Source organism: Quercus robur, chromosome 7 (assembly GCF_932294415.1).
Source record: "Quercus robur chromosome 7, dhQueRobu3.1, whole genome shotgun sequence".
Lineage (NCBI taxonomy): Eukaryota > Viridiplantae > Streptophyta > Magnoliopsida > Fagales > Fagaceae > Quercus > Quercus robur.
Genome location: NC_065540.1, coordinates 35,404,879 through 35,428,255, shown reverse-complemented (window position 1 = coordinate 35,428,255; position 23,377 = coordinate 35,404,879). Strand labels below are relative to the sequence as shown.

General features: G+C 34.4%; 2 protein-coding genes across 3 annotated transcripts; both read left to right on the top strand.

The window, feature by feature from the left end:
• Positions 1-5,460: 5,460 nt before the first annotated feature.
• Positions 5,461-14,302, top strand: LOC126693231 (aladin). 2 transcript variants are annotated; one of them, XM_050389141.1, is made up of 14 exons: positions 5,461-5,803; positions 5,896-5,951; positions 6,157-6,306; positions 7,026-7,140; positions 7,296-7,392; positions 7,524-7,707; positions 8,062-8,116; positions 9,379-9,466; positions 9,559-9,634; positions 11,747-11,846; positions 12,851-12,902; positions 13,300-13,437; positions 13,611-13,698; positions 13,943-14,302. In XM_050389141.1, the coding sequence occupies exons 1-14, from the start codon at positions 5,746-5,748 to the stop codon at positions 14,003-14,005; spliced, it is 1,320 nt and encodes a 439-aa protein (XP_050245098.1). In that variant the 5' UTR covers positions 5,461-5,745; the 3' UTR covers positions 14,006-14,302. The 2 variants fall into 2 exon arrangements, with proteins under 2 accessions (XP_050245098.1, XP_050245097.1); XM_050389140.1 differs by having other exon boundaries at positions 5,464-5,803; positions 7,293-7,392.
• A 5,750-nt stretch (positions 14,303-20,052) lies between these two features.
• On the top strand, positions 20,053-22,947 carry LOC126693230 (50S ribosomal protein 5 alpha, chloroplastic-like). The gene is made up of 3 exons (XM_050389139.1): positions 20,053-20,276; positions 21,147-21,515; positions 22,585-22,947. The coding sequence occupies exons 1-2, from the start codon at positions 20,162-20,164 to the stop codon at positions 21,488-21,490; spliced, it is 459 nt and encodes a 152-aa protein (XP_050245096.1). The 5' UTR covers positions 20,053-20,161; the 3' UTR covers positions 21,491-21,515; positions 22,585-22,947.
• The last annotated feature ends 430 nt before the right edge of the window (positions 22,948-23,377 follow it).

Sequence of the window (23,377 nt, the reverse complement as noted above, 5' to 3'; positions counted from 1 at the left end):
TTTATCAAGCATAAATTAGAAGTGGTTGATTTACTTCGTTTAGATGAAAAAATGTGGCAGCAACGTAGTAAGGAGCATTGGATGATCTCCGGAGATCGAAATTCAAAATTCTTTCACATAAGAGCCTCACAACGGTTTCGTCGAAACAGAATTAGGGAGCTTTGCAATCAAGAGGGTGTGTTGGTCTCGGGAGAGGGTGATCTTTCGGAAATGGTTAGGGACTATTATAAAAATTTATTTCTTTCCTCTAGACCGACGGAAGTGGAAGAAGTGGTTTTGTCCATTAAACCAACCGTGACTGAAGATATGAATAACAGTTTGATTAAGCCTTTTTCTCGGGAGGAAATTGAAAATGCTTTGAAGCAAATGGCTCCGCTAAAGGCTCCTGGCCCCAATGGGATGCCTCCCATCTTTTTTCAGAAATTTTGGAGTGATATTGGTGATGATGTTGTCCATGCAATGCTGTCTTGCCTTAACTCTGGTAGTCTGATCCCAGGTTTGAATCATACTTTTATTTCTCTTATTCTAAAAGTAAAAAATCCTGAGTTTATTACTGAATTCCGACCTATTGCTCTCTGTAATATTTTATATAAGTTGGTTTCTAAGGTGTTAGTAAACAGGTTGAAAAAAGTCCTTCCTCATGTCATTTCTGAATCCCAGAGTGCTTTTCAATCTGATAAGGCAATTTCTGATAACATTTTGGTGGCATTTGAAACTCTCCACCATATGAAGAGAAAGAAAGGGGGTAGAGTGGGTCACTTAGCTTTGAAATTGGACATTAGTAAAGCTTATGATAGATTGGAGTGGGTGTTTCTCAAAAAGGTGATGGTGAGGTTGGGTTTTCATTGTAGGTGGATTGGTTGGATTATGGAATGTGTTCAATCAGTAACTTACTCAGTGTTGGTGAACGGAGAGCCTACGGATACCATTATTCCGACTAGGGGTATTAGGGAAGGGGATCCCCTTTCTCCTTACCTCTTCCTCCTTTGCTCGGAAGGTTTTACTGGTCTCCTTGAGCAGGCAGTGGCAGCAAAGTCTCTTGAGGGCTTCTCTCTTTGCAAATCGGGGCCAAAGATTTCTCATCTTTTGTTTGCTGATGATAGCCTCCTCTTTTGTCGAGCTAGGGTGGAAGATGTGTCAAAAAATTTTGAGACTCTTGGGAAGTATGAGCGTGCCTCAGGTCAGAAATTAAATGCAAATAAGACTACTATTTTCTTCGGTGGTAATGTTTCTGTTGAGGCTAAGCTACAAGTTCAAAGTCTCTTGGGTGTTCCGGAAATTAAGGAATATGAGAAATATTTGGGTTTACTGGCGTTTGTGGGGAGACGCAAAAGAGCTAGCTTCAACTATATAAAGGATCGGGTTTGGGGTAAACTTCAGGGGTGGAAGGAGAAACTTTTATCTCAAGCCGGTAAGGAGGTTTTATTGAAGGCCGTTGTTCAAGCCATCCCGACCTTTGCTATGAGTTGCTTTCGGCTTCCGGTTGGTCTTTGTCAAGATATTGAGGCGCTCATTCGAAGATTCTGGTAGGGCCAATGGGGGGTCCGTCGGAAGATTCATTGGAAGAAGTGGGAAGTGCTTTGTAAACCTAAAGATGAAGGGGGGTTGGGTTTCAAAGACTTATGTAAGTTTAATGAGGCTTTGCTCACAAAACAAGTATGGAGGTTGATACACGACGAGCACTCCCTTTTCTTTAAGATGTTCAAAGCAAAGTACTTTCCTCGTGGTTCCATTTTTGAAGCTTCTGTATCTTCGGGTTCATATGCTTGGCAAAGCATCCTGAGGTCTAGGCACTTAATTGAAGAGGGTGCTAGATGGAGAGTGGGGGATGGGCATCATGTCAAAATTTTCCTGGATAAATGGCTTCCAACTGGTGAGGGTGTTCTGGTTTCTTCCTTGGGTGAGCTTCATCCGGAGGCTACGGTTTCAAAGCTGATAAATCAGGTCTCGGGGGTGGTGGAATGTTCAGCTGATTGATCGTTGCTTTCATCCCCCGAATGTGACTCGGATTAAAGCTCTCCCTTTAAGCTCAACTCCTCAGCCCGATGTGCTGATTTGGCCTCATGAAAAATCCGGTAAATACTCAGTTAAATCGGGTTTTCGTTTGTTGTGTGAAGGTCAGGACTCTACGGAAAATGCGAACAAAACTAATTCAGAAGATAGAGTGTTCTGGAAAAAACTTTGGAAAATTCAGGTTCCTGGAAAAATAAAACACTTCCTCTGGCGGGCTTGTACAAACTCTCTAGCAACAAAAGACAATCTGGTCAAATGAAAAATACTATTGGATGCGACTTGTAACCGCTGTGCAGGTGTTCAGGAGGACTTACTCCATTCTCTATGGAGTTATAACAGTCTCAAGGAGGTTTGGAGTAGAGACTTTGGTTGGATTCTCAGGTCAGGTTCGGTCTTTTCCTCTTTCAAAGAGTTGGTTGCTCTGATTCAGAAGATAGAGTGTTCTAGAAAAAACTTTGGAAAATTCAGGTTCCCGGAAAAATAAAACACTTCCTCTGGCGGGCTTGTACAAACACTCTAGCAACAAAAGACAATCTGGTCAAACGAAAAATACTATTGGATGCGATTTGTAACCGCTGTGCAGGTGTTCAGGAGGACTTACTCCATTCTCTATGGAGTTATAACGGTCTCAAGGAGGTTTGGAGTAGAGACTTTGGTTGGATTCTCAGGTCAGGTTCGGTCTTTTCCTCTTTCAAAGAGCTGGTTGCTCTGATTTTCACTAAGCCAGAGTTGATCCCTCTGTTTGCTACGACAACATGGTCGATTTGGTTTCATAGGAACAAGATCAGGGTTGGTGAGAGTGCTAGGCCGCTGGGTCAGATAGCTGGTTTTGCACGTGATTATGTGCATGATTTTAAGTCCCTCAAGAAATGCTCTCCCATGCTTCGTGCATTAGCCCCAAAAGTTTGGAGTCCACCTGGGGATAATGGATGGAAAATAAATTTTGATGGTGCGATGTTTAATGAATCTGGTGAAGCGGGGATAGGGGTGGTTGTGTGGAACTCTGTTGGTGAGGTTAAGGTTGCTCTGGCAGAAAAGATAAAAAAAAACCTCCTTCCGTGGAAGTTTTAAAGCTGCTGGCTGCTAGAAGGGCTGCTCTCTTTTCAGAAGATCTGGGCCTTGATAAGGTGACTTTTGAAGGAGATTCGGAGTAGGTCATGAAGGCCCTTCAATGGGGTGGCTGGGATTTCGCTCCAGGTGGTCATCTCATCCGAGATTTTCTTTGTATTGTAAACTCCTTTGTGAGTATCTCTTTCTCTCATGTCTGTAGGCAGGGCAATACCGTTGCTCATGCTCTGGCTCAGAGAGCTAGACACTGTTTCCCTATTTCAGTTTGGTTGGATTCCTATCCAACAGATATTACTCCTTTTGTATTAGCTGATTCTTCAGCCTTGATCTATTAATATTTCGGATTTTCCTTCTCAAAAAAAAAAAAAAATCTTGCATACTACACATTTTAACAAAAATTTCTGTCACTAAGATAAAAAAATTAAGGCTCTTCTATTGACCAATAAAATGTATTGTCTATTAAAATGAAGAAAGGACAAAATTTAGGCCCCGTCACCCAAAACAAATAGAGTGAATATACATTTTCTACTTTATCAATTTTTTTTTTAATTTAACTTAATAGTTAATACACTTAATATGGAGTGCGATTGACATCAGCTTATTTAGTTTTTTGGTGCAAAAGTGCTAAAATGTACTTGTACTTTGAAAATGCGAGAAAAAAAGTAAGAAAACATAAGTAGATTAGTCCGTGGGGGTCAAAATTTATCAAAAAGATTTTGAAAACCTTTACGAGAAATTCCTACTTAGATAACCGATTAGCACAATTTAGTTATCTAATGAATAAGGTGAAAACTCCACAATGGGAAGCTCAAACAACTAATTCATGGAAGCAAGATTGTATTAATATTACTAGCAATAACCATTACACTCTTTTTCCGTGGTACTGGGATTCAAAGATAAAGGAATATCTCATCTCCTATTTTTGTTCTCTCTTCCTTAGTCTCTTTTTTCTCATGCCCTCCTCTTTGTTGTCATCCCCCCTCTTTTATAGGCCTTCTCCTTTCCTTATCCCTCCAGCTGGCTTACTCCTAGTTGGATCTTTTTGGGATATTTTTCCTTCTTCTATTGGTTTCCCTTCCATTCTTATCCTGAAATAGAACTTTTGGGGGGTGTTTGTACTGTTTAGGTTGTCCTATATGTATTTAATATGGCAGAGATTAGGTAGAGAACCTCTCATTAATGCGAAGGTGGCAGTCTCTGTGATCCTTATCCTTTCAGGGAGTTTCCTGAGGTATACATGGTGAGAATGGCATTTCGATTTAAGAAAAGGAAATTGGTTCTCTGGGATCACTCCTTTGTATTCTCCAAGGTCACCCATGTTCATTACCTCAGATGAGAGTTTCAATGTTGGTGGCATATCCAGAACTCCTCGGGAATTATCTGGGGGGACACTTCCTTTTTTGATTCATAGAGATGGACCTAGCCCATCCTTTCTAGTATGAGCTTTCAAGCCCTTTGGGCCTCGGTTTAGAATTGAATCCACTCCCCTCACATAGTCGTTTTATAAATAAAAAATAAAATGTTAGCAAAATTTGAATACAAAAACTCAATTAATTATTTTGCATCTCAAAAGGTAAGAAAAATAAATTGTAATTGAAGAAAAAATTGATACCAAAAGTTAAATAATATGATTTAATTAATATTTAAATATAAAAAACGCCCTTTTAAAGTTGTCGCTTAAGTTCCCAAATATATTGAGCCGACCTTGAGAGCCTGATAATCAACTCTTTAGTGTGATGTACTTGTTTTAGGTCTTGACCCACTTCAATGAAATCTTAAACCATTTCCAATCCTTAAAATTAAAAAAATTAAAAAAAAAAAAATCTCCAGTTTTGAGGAAATATGATTTCACTATTTAACATCAAAATCGTTACTACAAAAGATGATTTCAATTTTAATGTTGAAATTTTTGTTAGTAGAAATAAAATCCCCAATTTTCTCGTGTTAGGTCATATGGCACTTTTTTTATTATTATAGGATATGGCACATTTTATATAGACTTAAATTACCGAACAAACGTACGCTTCCACCCCCAAAATCAACTACTAAGTTTTGGTTGGAAAAAATTGATTAAAGCATGGAATGATTGTTATGAAAATGTTATTTTAGTATCTAAATAGATCCTAATTTATATAAAATATGAATCATTTCATCTAAGCATAAGATGATTGTTATGAAAATGTTATTTTATAAATATTTTAAAATATTACCATTTTGTAAAATAATTTTGTTTATAAAAATTCATTCTTTAATCTTTATATAAAAAAAAAAAAAATGATCTTCTTAATTTTTTTGGGTAAATTGTAAAGTATTTTACTAAAATTTGGGTTGTTCCACGTTAGCCTTCTCAAAACGGCACGGCTTCAACTCAAATTGAAATCCAGTGCTGCTGCCGGTCCAAGAATAGAACGACGCTGTTTCGCTGAAGAACGCCGAACGACGACGCCGTTTCACTGAAGAAACCCAACCCACGCCTACACGAATGAACGACGAACCTGTTTCAACTCTAGAGTAGTCTAGTATTATTTTAAAAAGTTTCCCCCATTTCATTTCCATTTATTAACTACTACCCCAAAATTGAGTACTCACTCGCTCACTCACCACTCAGCACAAAAAAGTGAAGGATAATTTCTCTCATCCTTCGTTTCCTCATCACTCATCATCATGCCTTCGTTTCCTCATCCTGGTTCTGTCACCATCTGTGAAATCAATCGAGACCTCAGTACTCTCTCTCTCTCTCTCTCTCTCTCTCTCCATATCATGCTTTTTGGGTTTGTTGTTTTTCTTATGTATTAATTTTATAGATTTCTGCAGTTACCGCAGAGAGCCTCTCAGACGATCGAGCCAAAGACACCTATGCCAAACTTCTTGTAAGTCTTCTTACATTACTGTGTCTATGTCTATACTTAAAACCCTTTCGCTTAAATACACTATTTCTCCCTAAACATTTTGGTTCATTTGAGAGATTTTTGTCTCTCAAGTTTAAAGTGATGAACAAACTAAAACCTAACGCGTAGTAGTAGTGTACTTTGGACTTAAAAAAAAAAAGCTTTTTGGATTCTTCATTTGTTATAGGGAATGGTGTTCAGCCCGGTTCCATTTCAGTCAAATCAGGTGGTGCCGCCGAGTTCTGAGCAGGACACAGAACAGCAAGGAAAGGGTTTAATATCTGCATTTCAGGGGATTCTCAATGACTCCCTCACACGCATTTTTCATCCTAATCATGTATGTATCACTCTCTCCTCCTCAATACATTTTATTATCTCTAGTTTGTAGAAAATTTTTCGGTTCAAGCATATGATTTCGCTTGTAATTTAGATATGTTGTACATCTTCTTTACTTTAAACAAAGGGCCAATGAGCTCTGGCTTAAATAGCACTTTGTTCGTGGCGTGGGTTCAGAATCCATTAGGTACATGTGTAACAGAAAGAATTTTGATGTTTTGAAATAATTAAAATAAGCCCAGTACGCAAAGTTCCCATTTGCGGGGTCTAGGGGAGGTGATAGGTAGGCAACCTTTCAACTTTTTTTTTTTTTTTTTTTTTTGAAGAGGTTGATTTCTAGACTCAAACCCACAACCTATCGCTTTTGGTGGAAGGTGCTTGCCACCGCACCAAGGTCCATCCTCTTTTGAAATAATCAAGTGAATTGGAAAGCGATAACAATTTGGTGGCGAGTCTGCACTGCCCTATGTAAACATGTTGTGAATTACAAGTTTTAGAGTGCCGTGTATATTGATTGTCTGTACATCACAAAGCTTGCCGTTCCTGTCCTAGTATGTCGCAGAACCTTATTTTTTACTTTTCGGGTCATGTAACTGAATGTTAAAATTCTTAACTTAATTTTGATAGAATTCATGTTAGAAATTACACTTGAGAAGCATGTATTCAAGCAGGTGCTTATGGATATCTTAAATTTGTGTTGTCAAATTACAACATTTACAGGTAAACTTATTACCGGAGGTTGATCTTCATGGAGTAAGCTGGCACCAACATAAGCATATTATTGCATTTATATCTGGGCCAAGTCAAGTCATGGTTCGTGACTATGAGGATTCAGGTCTGTAACTTATGCATGCTGTCAATTAGTTATCGTTTTTTCTGCAGTATGAGTTACTTCTTTTGTAAGTTCATTAGCATCTTTGTTTGTTTAGAAAACTCTCCTTTTAGCTTGTTGCAAATGACTGCCAATGCAATTTATATTTTGGACAGAAGGAAAGGATCCCTGCATTTTGACCAATGAGTCACAAAGAGATGTTAAAGTACTTGAGTGGAGGCCAAACAGCGGGAGGGTGCTTTCTGTAGCATGCAAGCAAGTATCATAAATGTTACATTCTAGTTATTTGAATTTATGTCTACATTTTAGCTTTTTGTTTGGTAGATATGCTATAGTTATCAAGGTCCATGTAATTTCTCAATAATAGATAATATTTCACTTTTCAGGGGCGGAATTTGTATTTGGGCTGCTTCTTTCCCAGGCAATGCAGCATCTGTGAGACCTGGTGCTGTTTCCTTCTTGGGAACCAACTCTAGGGGCTCTGGAGTCCGATATATTCTGGTGGATTTTCTTCGAAGTCCTAATGATGAACAAATTAGTGCACTGTCATGGAGTCCAGATGGAAGATATCCAAATCAACTCCAGTACTTAATTGATTTTAGTTCTGTTTATTATATGAACCCGTAGATATTATAATTTTTACCGCCACTATCGCTTGTTCATGCAACTTATCTTTTTTGTGGCAAGTGATCTCTTTGTCATATTGAAGCCCTTATAATCAAACTCTTTTCAAACACCCTTTAGACTTGTGATAGTCTTTAGATATAACATATTCTACAAAGACCTGTTATTTTGGACAATTGAGCCTTATCTTATATTTTGGTAGTATTTTTATGCAGCAGAAGTAGGCTTTCTGACAAATTATTTTCCCTGAGGTTTTTTTAAGCAGTGTAATATAGAAATTCCTTGACTATTTACACATATTTGGCATCTGCCTCTTATGAGAGCTCATCATTTACCGTATGGGATGTTGCTCAAGGTATGATAACAGTATTGTCCCTTATATTTCTGTGAACTTATTATTAGCTTACTTTGGCAATCCTTCTGCTTACAAAATTCTGTAGAATTGCTAGCTCAATGACTTTAGAAGTAATTAGAAGTCATTGTTATTGCTATTTTCCCCCTGTTATGTTTGCTATATGAAATTCCTAATCCCCATTATCATCAATTTCACCATCATTTTTGTTGTTGTTGAGGCTTTGCCTGTTTGATTTACCTTGTCTAAAATTTTGGCAACCTAGCATGTGTTAAAACACAGCAGAAATGAAATAATTTACCATATAATCTCTAGAACCATGAAAATATGAAGGATGTACAGAAATGAATTCTTTAGGCATGCAAAGAACAAAATCAAATTACAAGCTTAATGGCCTTTTTTTTTTCAATATAAATGATAATATATATGTTAAATTATTTGGTAAAGTAACATTGTTTTAAACTTAATTTGCAAAATAGTCTTTTTCTTTAAACTCATCTTTTGGAGAGATGAGTTCTACTTCTTTTTTGTTGACATGGCTAATGTGATGTAGAACTTGTCTTTCCTTAAGACAAGTTTCCTTTAAAAAAGTGAAACTGGTCTTTCTTAAAGATGAGTACGCTTGGACTCGCATGCAGAAACTATTCTCTTTCACATAAAGTCTATTTTGCAAAATAAATTTACAACATTGCTATTTTAGAAAATAATTTTAGAAAATGTATTTTTTAACAAAAATGGCCCAAGCGTAACCATTTGAAGGAAACCCTTGTGACTCCTTTAATACGTGGTTTTATTGTTTCATATGATGTAAGAACTGTTAAATATATATCAAGTGAAGAAAGAAGTTCTAGTTCCAATTACTTTCTTGACAATGACATAGGAATGGATGGTTGAGCTGACATGATATATTTGAAATTATAAGTTAAAAGTTAAAACTTTTGAGAACACCCCCCCCAACCCAACCAAAATATATATACATCAAGTGAAGAAAGAAGTTCTAGTTCCAATTACTTTCTTGACAATGACATAGGAATGGATGGTTGAGCTGACGTGATATATTTGAAATCATAAGTTAAAAAGTTATAACTTTTGAGAACAACACCCCCCCCCCCCCCCCCCCAAAAAAAAAAAACCCACCAAAAAAAAAACGTCACCCTTCTGTGGAACTTAATAATTTTTTTTATGTGACTGTTGTATTTCCTTAGACTACAATAGTTAATTTCTTTTTTTGTATTCATAAATTAATTTCTGGATGCAATTTCCAGGTGTGGGGACACCCATTCGACGAGGATTAGGGGGTATTTCAATGATGAAGTGGTCACCTACTGGTGATTACTTTTTTGCTGCAAAATTGTATGGTCATTAACTTAAATATTGCTCCTTGATCTAACTGATCTTATTCTTGATTGAACATGAAGTAAGCTGATTAGCCTGCTTCTTTGTAGTGACGGGACATTTTATCTTTGGGAAACAAACACATGGACATCTGAACCATGGTCTTCAACTAGTGGATTTGTCACGGTAAAAATGACATTTACTTTATTCATTCAATGATACAAATTACTGTAATCGTATAGGCTTTTAATGGTCACATTATCAAATTCCTAGTTGCAAATCTGCAATGGATCTTGCCAAATCAACATTCTTGGATTTAATTCATGTTTTTGTCTGACTTGCTCTGATTTCATCTATTTAGACTTTTGTTTTTTGGTCAGTCACCAACATTAATAAGTGTATCAAAATGGTCATTTTTAAGCTTATATTCCCATGAGATGTTTTAGAAAATTGGCACTTTCTTTTTTCTTTACATACATACATACGTATATGTGTATGTATACATACTTAAATACATGTGTGTGTATCTATTTGCCTGCAATATTGTTAATTGAATGGAAACTAAATGCACATCACAAGTTGATGTAGGCAGGGAAGAAAGGTTAACTAGCTGTCTGTGGCATAAGTTTTTATTTAGTAAATCCTTTTTTTTTTTTTTTGTGTGTGTGTGTGTGTGTGTGTTATTAGGGCTATGTGCAACATTGGATTAGGATGGGTCTTATATAATTTTGAAGGTTGAGTTACTAAGGGTATATGGTGAGAGTATTTTTTAATTTGGGTCATTAGTTTAATAGTTATAGTAGCTTTTGAGTGCAGGGGCGGATATAGCAAAATTTGAATTATCCCTGCATGTAATAATGTTTTTATGGTTGTTTTCTAAATTATTTTTGGTCTAGAATGGTGTAGAATTTCTAGTAGAATTAAGAGTCCTATAGTGGGTTTTATTAGGCTTTTAGTTTACTAGTCAATATAAGAGTTCGATGCTAGTAGGACAATGAACCGAGTCTCTATATGTATGCTCATGTACGAGAAGATTCAGATTTAATTAATGGAATGTTGAGTATTAAGGTTTGCCTTCACTAATCATCTTCATCTTGATGCCTGTTCACATCACTGTTCATGCTGTCCAGAACAAGGAGTAATTTCTCCATTTTCTTCTCTCTTTCAACCACAGATCGTACCACCACTCTTACACCTATCAAAACCCTAAAACCCCACTAAATTTACTTAGCCATTAGCCACTAGCCACCAAAGAACCTATCAAAACAATCCTTGAAGTTCTGTTATTTGTTGCCCAGAAAATCCTGCAACCTGTACTTTGATCAAGTATCATTTCCTTGGCCTAAATAATTTTTCAAGTAAACAATGAATCTTTAGATTACAAATTTTGTTCAATCCTAATCCACTTTTGGAGATTTAACTATGGTAAAAAAAACTATGCTCTGAACTATGAAGAAAGTTATTCCCTGTTGGTAATCCTTCCTACATTTGAAATTGGGAATTCTTTTGACATCTTCTGGAACATGTACTGGTGGAGAAATTTTATGAATATTATAGATCTGCAATTGTGGGGAAGAATAAGAAACATACTTGAGGAATAATATAGTTTGATGTTTAGGACTGATTTAGGGGATCTATTTACAAATGATTATTGTGGGTTTAGGGTTTGGAGGAAATTTAGTAGAAAGGTTAAGGATTAGTAGATTGAATTATGGGTTGAAAAGATTCACTTTTGATGGCCAATTAGCTTTAGCTCAAATCGCACTTCTTCCTCCCATAACGGGATGGAGGATGAGATCTTGGGTTCAAGACCCCCTAAGTGCTTGTGTAACTTATAAATAAATATATATATATATATATATATTCACATTTTATGGATGAAAGAAACTGAAACCAAGAAAACAACTTACTGCAATTTTCTGGCAGTGGTAAAGGTTGTACTGTTAGAAATGCTTAGACTGAAAGATTGTTATATTTTAGGTCACAAGGTTTCAAAGGGTACAGAGAAGGGTTCTGATTTGGGTTTGGAAAAAGAGCGAAGAAAAGTGAAAATATTGTGTTTTTTAAGGGCTGTGAATAAAATAATTGTGCCAAAGAAGAAGAGAGACAATAATACATAGGGCCAACATACTTGAGAGTATTTACCCCTGTATTGCTGAAGATGAGTTGGAAGTCATATTATTGATGCACTGATTGTCAATTAGTTCAGTACCTTTTTCTTATTTGGATTGTATTTGATGCTGGTCAACATTCAGTGGTAGAAAGTTCACTAATTTCTTCTTATTCTTCTAAAATCAGGGAGCAGCATGGGATCCTGATGGGCATATGATACTAATTGCTTTCTCAGGGTCGTCAATGTTGGGATCTGTACACTTTGCATCAAAGCCTCCATCATTAGGTTTGCAACCTTAGTTTTCTACTTCTTATTTTGAATCATTTAATTTTAAGAAAGAAAAATTGAAATTTTGATATCTATATTTTATTTCAACCCTCTCTAAGATTTTCAAATGTGTGATCTTGTCTATTAAATGATATTCCAGAAATTTTATATTTTTCTTTTGAATCATAGGTTACATATTAGATTCACACAAGAGCCTCATCTTAACATACTAGAAACCTCATGAGGTTAATGCCAAAAAACAAAGGCAAGAAAAAAGTATCATCTTGTACTCTATTTTTTTTTTTTTCTTATTTTAAATATAGATGCTGGGTTATCAACCCAAATTTGAACAGTGCAGAACTCCAATTTGGTTGCCAATTTATTCTTCATCTTAATAAAGTGGCAAAGAAAACAACGTTCCCACTCTTACCTTCCCAGGTAGTCCTTCAAGTACCTTGATTCATAACAAACTTTTACCAGCAGCCCTAACTGCAAATGTAATATCAGTCTCTCTCTCTGCAATTTCAGGCTGAGCAACGTTTTTTGTATTTACTAAAATATTTTCCATTACCGTGCTTAGTAAACAGCCATCCACACATTGATTCAGAGTTAAATGTTTTAGTTTTCTCAATTGGTCCAGCTTACAAACTACAACCTTTTACAAATTTGTTACGTATTTCTTCTTTAACAGACATTTTATTGGTTTGTGATGTTCCATCAATTTCATAATTTTACTTGGATCTTTAATATCATGTGCTTGCAAAGATGAGCCTTCAAATGCAAAATCATCAGGTAGTCTTTTGCCCTTTTGACAATATATCTTTAGCATGGATAGATATCAGTTTAACATGTTTATTTGGGTCCATGGGCTTTTTCATTAAGATACTTAACTGTGGTGTTTGTATGTGTGCATTTATACATTCATACTACATATATGTATACATATGTTATTGTTTTAAATAATAGATCTAGGTCTTAATTGTTATTAGGCATGCTGTGATTAATGCCTTCTTTTTTCTCAGACGCGCACCTATTGCCGGTTGATTTGCCTGAGATAATGTCTTTGACCGGCAGGTAGTGATGAATTTACCTTTTGTGCTTAGCTCAAACTTTTGACTTTCAAAATGCTATATATATATATATATATATATATTCTTTTTCTTTTTAATATTTTGGAAATCTTTTCATTTCACCCAAATTAATTCTTGAAAGAGCTTACTATGAATAATATCTTTTTTGATATGCTTTGGGGCCAGGCGACCTCTTTTTTATTTTTGGTTTTTAAATGGGAGCAAAGCTGCCCCCCACCCCCCTCCCCCTCTTTTCTAATCCTTGTCAAGATATTTTGGGTTGTGTCGTGGTTATAGAATGGTGGTCCCAAATTATGCCTTGAATTTTGTTGTATGTCATTATGTGTTGTGCACAGTAATGTTGTCAACTAATGATTCTATATGTTGTGTTAATTCTTCAGTCAGGGCATTGAGAAGATAGCTTGGGATGCTTCAGGAGAGCGATTGGCTGTATCTTACAAAGGTGGGGATGAACTATACAGGGGTCTGATCGCCATATATGATGCTAGAAGGGCTCCCCTACTTTCTGCGTCACTAATGTGAGTTTATTTTTGTTGTTTTAGTTCAGTTGCTAGTGGTTTTTACTTTTCTATTGGTTACATGGTGAATATTGTTTCTTATATCTATAAATGTTCTTTGCTCTCAAAAGTGTGATTGGTTAGAATATTATTTTAGACATACTAATCTATGATTTGCCATGATATGAAATCAGTGGGTTCATTAGAGGACCTGGAGAAAATCCAAAGCCAATGGCATTTTCATTTCATGACAAGTTTAAGCAGGGACCATTACTTTCTGTGGTAAGTCCTTGTATGGCATTCTCCTTTTGTGTTCTGCCTTGTGTATGTTTATTTATTTCATCAATGTTTATGATGAATATCAACTTGCATGTGCTGAAGCACAGGTGCATTGACTGTACCAATACACTCGTAAATATATATTATTGAAAATAATTTTGACAAAATTTTGAAAATGCTTTGTTAAAGTTTTGAATTTGCTCAAATATCTACGATGCTCTGACTGGGCTCACTTTCCCTTGTGCAGTGTTGGAGCAGTGGATTTTGCTGTACCTACCCCCTTATATTTCGTTCTCATGTTCTTCCCTAGTTTAGGTTCTGTTTGAATTTTTGTCAGCACTGCAAATTGATTTTGCAATCCAAGAGGTGTTTGTATGCTTAACACACACACCCAAAAAAAAAAAAAAAAAAATCGAAGAGGTCTTTGTATCATAACTGTTTAGTTTTGATATTTTGTATGGTTAGCAATTTGGAGGTACCCCGATTTCTAGAAAGAATTGGTATGGTCTCTACCAGCTTTCTTTGTTGCCTTTCTGGTTAGTTACTTGTATTATGTTTGACGCTACCTACAAATACAAACATGACACAAATGAATTTTGATTTTTTTTTTTTTTTGGAGGAAAAATGAATTTTGATGTTTATTTAGTGACTCTCTATGAGTCAATTTCATGTTGATTTGTTTAATTCGCAATCAGCTCAAAATAACCTAGTTCATTACTTGTGTCATGGTGGCTTAACCATTTTTGGCATGTATATGTTTAACATATATAATTAAATATCATTTTTTATGCAGCATAAATTTGAATTTTAAATATAGAATTGAATAAATGAAAGAATTTTATTTGTTATATTGGTAAATTCTCCTATGATATGCTAAATGATAAAATCCCTAATCCTTTTATAATAATAATTAAAAAAAAATTTATTTTATTCTATTTTATTTTTTAATCAAGTGTGAACTGGTACCCTTCATTTTAGGGTTCAAATAAAGTTTAAACTTTAAATCCAATGTCAAGCCAGATAATTTGATACATTCCTTATCAAAATAATAATAATAATAGCTTGATATATTCTTTTAATACTTTCTTTGCGGTTTTGTACTTGACGTGAGGATTTCACATAATAGCTTTGTTATTCATGTGAAGTCTATTGAACTTTGATGCCACATTTTGCGGATTCTGTGCATGGTAATTTTAGTGGTTGCCACGCGAGAATTTCTTTTTGAATTGCAAATCTTTATATTGATATTTTCGGACTTTTTATCTTTATTTTTTATACAAAATAGAAATTCCACTCATTTTCAGACTTTTGAATTGCCCTCACATGGTTACTTCTTACTTCTTAAGTCTCCTGTGAGGAATTTTTTATTTATTTATTTTTTTTATTTATTATTATTTTTTTTATAGTTAAATTGCACTTTTGGTCATCAAATTTTAACCTTTTGGAACTCGTATACATACTTCTAAATGTTTTATTTTGAAATGTTTAAAAAACATATTTTTCTGTTAATTGATGGATAATGTTGATGTGGCAAATTAAATTCATGCAATTCAAGTTAAGTTAAATGAATTTTGTTTGCAACTTTATTATTTTTTTTTATCCATTAGTTGATAACAAATGCACCTTTGAAACATTTCAAAAATGTATAGGAACTAAAATGAAAAATCTAAAAGTACATGGATGATTTGAAATACGATTGCACATGAACTAAGTCATTAACAAATAACTCATTTTTGACTCGATAAAAAATTTGTTCTGTGTTTATTTATTTACAAACAAGTCAAATTTTAGCATTAGTTTTAAGCCTGTTTAATAAACAAGTCAAATTTAAATTTTTTTAAAAAAATGTTCATGAATAGCCTTGTGAATAATGGGGTTCGATAAAAAAACAAGCCAAGCTTAGGCTTGTTTATGGGCTTGAAATAAACTCATATCTTACTAAGTTTTTAATTAATTGGAAGTTAGGGACCATTTTCTCAAACCAAATGGGTTTGACAATTATGCTTAATATGAGTTTGATAATGTACTTGTGTTGGATCTTAAACTTAAGCTTGGCTTGACTAATTAATCAAGTAAAGCCAAGTCGAGCTCAAACTTTTGAACTTTTTGATGACCTTTTTTTTTTTGGATATTAACTTGTTGATGACTTTGAGTTCCAACATTGTTTGTAGACTTAGTTCTAGAACATTTTACTTTTGTTGTCAAGTTGAGTTTAAACATTATTTGACAAAGCTCAACTTACCTGTAATCTATATATATAGGTAAAGTTCAGAGAAAGTTCAATTAGAATTTGAAATTAGAATCCAATTTTGCGCCATGTGTCTAAATTTATGTGGGGACCACACCATAATTATCCACATAAGTTTGTGTCATGTGTTCACTTAAGTTTTTTAACCTTTATGTCAAGTGAGTTAATGAGTACAAAATACTAAAAATTTAATATTAATGAACTATAAAGTTAAACAAAAACAAAAAAAAATCAATCACATATACTTAATAAAAATCACCACACGTTCTATCTTATTAAAAATTAGAAAAAAAAATTATCATAAGTAGTATTAAATTAGGTAAGAATTTTAATATGTGACTAATTACGTTTACCTTTTTAAAAAAATAATTTGACCAATGATTTATATTTTATGATAAAAATTGTATTTAATTTTAAATGTATCTTTACATATGAATGTGTTTCATGCTATTTGTTTTTAATAATTTGACTAATCTATCTATACTACTAACAAGAGGTCTTCAATTTTTGGCATACCAAAATATCCTTATACAAATTCTGAAATAACATACCCTTTAGTTTAATTTTTTTCTTACAAAAAAATAAAAAAGGTTAAAAGAGTAATACTATCTCATGTACAAAAGGAAAAAAAATACAAAATTATGTTTATAAAAAAAATATAGAAATGTCTAATACCTATCTGTATTTGTTATCTATTTGAATTCAAATACTTCAATTATGTTTATCAAAAAAAAAAAATACAACTCACTACCTCATGTAAAAACTACTCATTTTTATCCCGTATTCAAATGTCTGATTCCTATTTTTATTTGTTATCTATTTGAATTCAAATAGTTCAATTATGTTTAAAAAAAAAAAAAAAATCATTGTCTTATGTAAAAACTACTCATTTTTATCCCGTATTCAAATGTCTGATTCCTATATATATTTGTTATCTATTTGAATTCGAATTCTTCAATTACCTTTATCAAAAAATAAAATACAAAATTACTTCTTCCAAAAAAATGTTAAAAGAGTAATCCTATCTCACTTACCCAAAAAAAAAAAAAAAAAACCTTTAGTTAAAATTTTTTTTTTTCCCACAAAAAAGCAAAATTGCAACTCCTAATTTTAAAATGAAGATAAAAGCACCTCATTTTAGAAAACACATTTCTATTCAGTTTTTAACCGTTAAATCTACAAATTTTTTATTTTTTATTTTTTTGTGGTATAAACCACCTAAATATTAAAAACACTAATTCATGGAGACAAACTCCATATTTAAAACAATATCACCACAATTGGATGTGATTAATTTTTAAAAATAAAACTCACACATCCAGCACTCTCAATTCTCTCTCCGTCTGTATCAAGAAATTTTTTTTTCTCTACATCATCGAAATGCATTCCCCAACTTCATTTCCAATATAATACTCATGTTGGAAAATCAAACCACATATACGTATAATAATACCATTAGATAAGACACATATAATTTTACATTTTTTTTACATGTTTCGGATGGTTGGGTATATTTCCAACCTAGATTGGGCTTGGAATCATGCTATTGTTGGGTGTTGGTGGATTTTTAAAATAATTTTTTCGATATATATATATATTTTACTTTTGCCTAATAATTGTGTGAACCTTGGCTTTTGTCCCTCCACCTCACAAATACTTATACTTGTGGAGTGACCATTGTGCCAAGTGTGCATAGTGGTATAATAATATATATTTTTTAGATGGAGATTATAGGTGGAAGGATCAATTTTGGCAATAAATGTGAACTTGAATGTTGTGAGGGTCCTTTTTGGACGGTGCCCAGGCCCAAGTAGGAACGAGGGCCTTGTGCCTTTTAGTTGTTGTTTTAAGGGACTAAGCTTGGTTCACCGCAACTAAATGGGCTAATTACGAACCAAATGGTGCACAAAGCAGTAATCCTACAACACATACATACTAGCAAACAAGAGATATATGCATTGAACAGTAAGAAACAATAAAAGGGTAATGCGATAGAGAAAAAAAACACAAAGTAAGCGTTAGGGGTTCTTAAGACATTGTGAAATATTTTATCAATTTCTTAATTGTGTAATACATCATACTCACTAGGACGTGTCACAAGGTCCAAATAAGTTAAAAAATTACAGACTTAGATGGCTCTTCAGGCCTCTATGACTTGCAAAGTTTGAATCTCTTTGAATCCAGGTATGTTCTTTAGTAGCTGTTTGAGGATACCGGGTGGTATTTCCCTCTTTTTTCTTACTTTCTTTGAATTCTAACAGAGTTTTCTCAATGATTCTACTCTAATTCATTGTTGCTGAATGCCCTTTACTGTTGGCTGCTTCCCCCTTTTATAGTGTCATCCTAGGGTTTCCAGGGTACCATTGATTCCCCCCATCTGCTCCCCTGGGTATCAGAACTAATGTTGTGCCAGCACCATTAGTGGCTAGCCCCTTTCTTATTTCTCATAATTTTCTTCTTTTGGTGTTTCTTCCTCGAAAGTCTCTTACTGCCTTTTCGTTCTGGTATGTCTTGAAGAGTTGACCTTGGGTTTTTCTCCTTTCAAGGTTTCTAGTTCCCATCTTTTTAGACTTAGCTTTTGGTTGTTTTTCCCTTTGTCATTTTTTCCAAGTGAGCTGATTTCTTCCTGCTAGGTTGAAAGTTTCTCAGCCACTTCCCTTCATAGTTCTTCTTTCTGGGTTCCCCGAGGTATCAGCCCCTTGTTCATGAATTGTTGGTTCCCAAGCTTTCTGATTCCCTTCTGCATCATTGGGTGGCTAATAGGGACACATCTATTCTCATTCCTTGTGTTTCTTGGCATTCCCTTTGAATTGTCTTAATCCAACCCTAGCTTTGCTGCATGTCTTGAGGATCCCAAGCTCTTGGTAGTCCATAAGTATCTCAGCCCAAGTCATTCCATGGGGCTCCCTAGCAATTTTTTGACCTTGGCGGGCTGGGCTTTTTTTCTTCCCTTCGTTCCATGAGTTCTAAAGCTTACCCATTCATGGGTTTAGGTTCCTCCTTAAAACCTTAATGGACTTGGGCCTATCATCCTTTTTCTTTATTGCAGGCTCAAGTATATTTTTTTTTATGGAGTTCAATTCTTTGTGCCATTTTGGGCCTTGGTGCAACTTCATGATTTTTTAGACCTCAACAAATGTTGCACACAATTCACAAGTAGGAAATATGCATGAGTCATGTTGGGTTGGGTTTGACATATTTTTCAACCCAATCTAACCTCTTTGGGTTGAGAAGTCTCCAACCTAGGACTAGGAGAGTTGGATTGAGAACATTTTGTTAGGATTAATTAAAAAAATTTTTGATTTCTCATTCATCTATTAAAGTTTGTTATTCAATAAATAATTACAATGTACACAATTGAATAATATTCCAATTTTATTAAAACCAAGCTCCCATATATCAAAATAAATCAAACTAACGAATTTAAACTAAGTCTCATAATCAAAAAATAAATCTAACTAGCAAATTCAAATCACATATAATTTTTAGAGTATTACACGCACGAGTTAGGTCAACTGGTTAGGATAATTAAGTTTATTATTTTTTAACTTGATCTAACCCAACCTTTATTAAAACAAAAATAAATAAATAAAGACTTATCAACTCACGAAAAGTCAACCCAAGATACTGGGATTGGTGGATTGAATGCACATTCTTAATGATAAAAATAACTTTTTTAAGGATTAAACGACAATTAACGAAAATTTAGAGGGTATAATTTGTATTTGTATTTTATTTATTAGTAATTTTTTTTTTTTGGTCCGGTTTGGTAGCCAAACAGCCCAAAAGATTTTTATTTTTATTTTTTTGAGAAATAAAAAAGGGGATTTACGTGTGACAGTTATTCTCTCATATCTCACGGCATATTTAGGTAAGCCATGTGTACCATCAGCTCGAATCAGAGCTTGGAAACCCCAAACTCACACACAATCTAGACTCTATTGATTTTTGAGACTTAACCAAAAATTGCAATTACAGTCTCATGTAAACTTGAACATAGAATGTGGTGAACCATCAGCAGTCCCATACCAAATGTACACACTCGCGCGTGGTAGACCAAAAGAAATTTGTTACTTTCGACCAAAAAGTGATTTGGCTTTCTTCTTTTGTCTTCTTTGCCATTGCCGGGAGACAAAAAGAGAAAAAACTCAAAAACCAAAAGAAAACCAAAGAGAAGCAGAAAAAAGGAAACAAAGAAAGAGAGAGAGAGAGCGCGCAATGGCTCTCCTCGTTAGCTACAGTACTGTCGCGTGTTTCTCTTCTTTGTCAACTTCATCTTCTATGTCATCATCATCGTCACCATATTCAATCTTGCCTATCACTACAAATCCAGGTGAGATTATCTCTACACGATGCTCCTCTTTGTTGTTTTCCTTTCCTTTTTTTAATTTATTTATTTATTACCCCTTTACACTAGTCCATCAAGAAATACAAAAAGACCAATAGATACACTTTCACTCTATCTATATAACAACCCAAAACCAACCGAGCTCACATTTTGACATTTTACTGATTTAGTATTACTTGAGTTTCTGCAGAAGAATTCATTAGCATACCCATGTGTTCTTTTTTTGCAAGCTAGGGAATGTTAAGAAAAAAAAAAAGGCGTTCTTTTAGGCAACTAGTAATCTGTGATTGTTTTTATTTGTGATTGCCTTTTGTTTTAAGCAAGTGGGTCTTAGTTATTATACTCCGTTGGTCTTCCTTCAATATTGCCTCTATTTTTTAGGAGTTAACATCATCACACATTTGGGGTTTCTTGGAAACGCCTTTTCATTCTCAACCCTATGATTTATGCATTTTCTATTTTCACTACTACTTTTAGTGTTACTATATGGGTTTTGTTTTAATTATTAATATCTTTTTTTTTTTTTTGCCAAAATACATTGTCTGTGTGTAAACTTTAGCCCATGAGTGATTTTAGTCCCTAACGAACTTAAAGTGATTGATTTTATTCCTAACAAACTTAAAATGATCTCTTTTAGCCCATGTAGAGTGATAACATGTTAGTTTTTAGTTTGACCATGCTATTTAAGGGACTTAGTTAAAGCGATTACTTTAAACTTTAGAGACTAAAATTACTCATGAGCTAAACTTTATGGACTAACTGTGTATTTAAGCCTTTTTTTCCCCCTTATTGCCAAGTTCTGTTAAATTTTATCTGCTTTATTTTTCATTTTGATCAACATTGTTCTGCTTTTAGTTTCTAGGCTTCTCATGAACCCCATTGATCAGCATGCTAAATCATTCGATGGAGCCTGCACTTATGCACCCATTATGACCAAGAAAAGAGCTGGAACCATTGCTAAGGTATCTTCTGAAATTCATGATGGTGGTGAGTCCCAGTCAGAAAGTGATGGTGATGTGGATTTTCCACTTGAAAAACTTCCACTGGATTCAAAACTGCAACGGAAGCTGGAGCACAAGATGAAACTGAAATTGTGGAAGAAGATAAGGCTTCGAAATAAAAAGCTCATGAGGAAAAGGAGGATGAGGAAGAGAGGCTGCTGGCCTTCTTCAAAGATGAAGAAGTTGACTAACATCTGACCCTTGCTTCAAAGTTAACTTGCAGGTTTAGTGCTGACATTTTTGTGCTCATATGATTTCCTTTTAATTTTAATATGTTTGAATTACTGTCATATGAATGTACTTGTTTTGTTCAAATCTCAATGACTGGATTATTCTTGTCTGGAAATTGAATATATGGTGGTAGCATTGTATATCCATTGCTATCTTGATAGATAAAATGTTCTCCCACATTGTCATGTCCCCATGGACGATGGTGTTCTTGGGTTCTGTTCCTTGTGTTACGTTACTTCTAGGAGGTTGAACTTTTGTTTAGTGATTAGCTAAATGGTAATTCTCCACAATTACTGACAGAAAGTAAAGCAAGCGTATGGTTGTGTTATTGACAGACAAAGAACATTAGGTCATAGACAAATGCGCTCACATGCAAGCATTTAGGAAAGCTATCTTGACTTAGTTCTTCTCCCATCTTCTCACAAATCTATGAAAAGCATATACATCTAATCAGGTTATATATTTTTCTTTTCAAGATCTAGTAAGTTCTCCATTCTCTATAGCATATCCATGTTTAGCCATTGAGTACCAAAGTAAAGACTCATATGATAGAATAATGGACTAAAGAACAACCGTTCTTTTCACATTTTCTGGGGCAATGGTTATGCTTTGCTGATTTCAGCCTAAAACTTTGATGGTTTGGTTTTCAGACATCTGGAGGCTACTCCAAATCCATGTACTCATGTCTACATGGTCCTTCAGCCATAAACTGCAAGACCTAAAACATCCTTTTTATAAAACCTTATACTTCTTCAGCTTCATGGGCTTGGAGAAGGATATGTTTGGCAACTTTTCTAGTGAAAGTCCAATATCCTCTTGGTATTGTGATTTGTGACTAGCTCACACAAAATCATAGACCTAATCCTCCAAGTCCGAATGATAGCACACTTACCATTTGTGTATGGGGGGCTTAGGAGAACTAATTGTGTTTCTGGCTTGGAAGTTTTATATATTCATGCAGCTTTCTTCTGCTTGGGCCTATATTTTGTCATTTTTATGGAACCTATATGATCATATGTATTGTAGTATATTGTATTGACTGTTGTTCTTTGGTGAAACAGACTACTAAGTTGGAGATTTCCTCAGCAGCTAACTCTTCCGACATTTTCTTCCTGTTTGCTCAATCACTTTAGTGCCTGTGAATATGTTGAATGAAGACCATTTGAACATGTTACTCCTATTAAGGAAGCCCATGGACTTAGTTACTGATTGATTTTGTTAGCCCTCCCTGACCGAGCCATTCCCTTCTAATTGCTTTCATTTGTCTAGGCAATTTGTTTAAGGCCTAGTGGAGTTGTTATTTTGGGTTCTTTCTACTGGTACATATAGATATAGTATCATTCTTCTGTAATGACACACCTCTGTCAAAGTACTGTGTTTGTTGCTTCCTTCTTTCTAGTCGTGCTGGCTTTCTTTAGTTTAAATTTTGCTGTTACTTTGTATATGCTCTTTAGTTTAAATTTTGTTGTTAATTACTTTGTAAATGCTAGCATGCAGACTCCTGGCTCCTGCATTATGGGCATCTCTACTATTAATTAATAGAACTCTTGGGTAATTTTAAGTCCCAATTTTGTCACTGAATATTTCTAAAACACCTATCATCAACAACTAATTTATAAACAAGTGAATTAAGTTTTGAGGCTAATGTAATAATTTACTTCATTCAAATATAAAATTTATTTTATTTTTTTATTTTTTACTGTCTCCCTTACTTCCTCTATACTTTGAACATTCTCTTTTATTGTTGGGGTCCTCAACTTTTGTCTCATGTTTAAAATGGTTCCTAACCTTCCAAAGTAGATGTGAAGCCTATGTGACATTTATAAATAAATAAAGACTAGAGAAAAAAGGGGG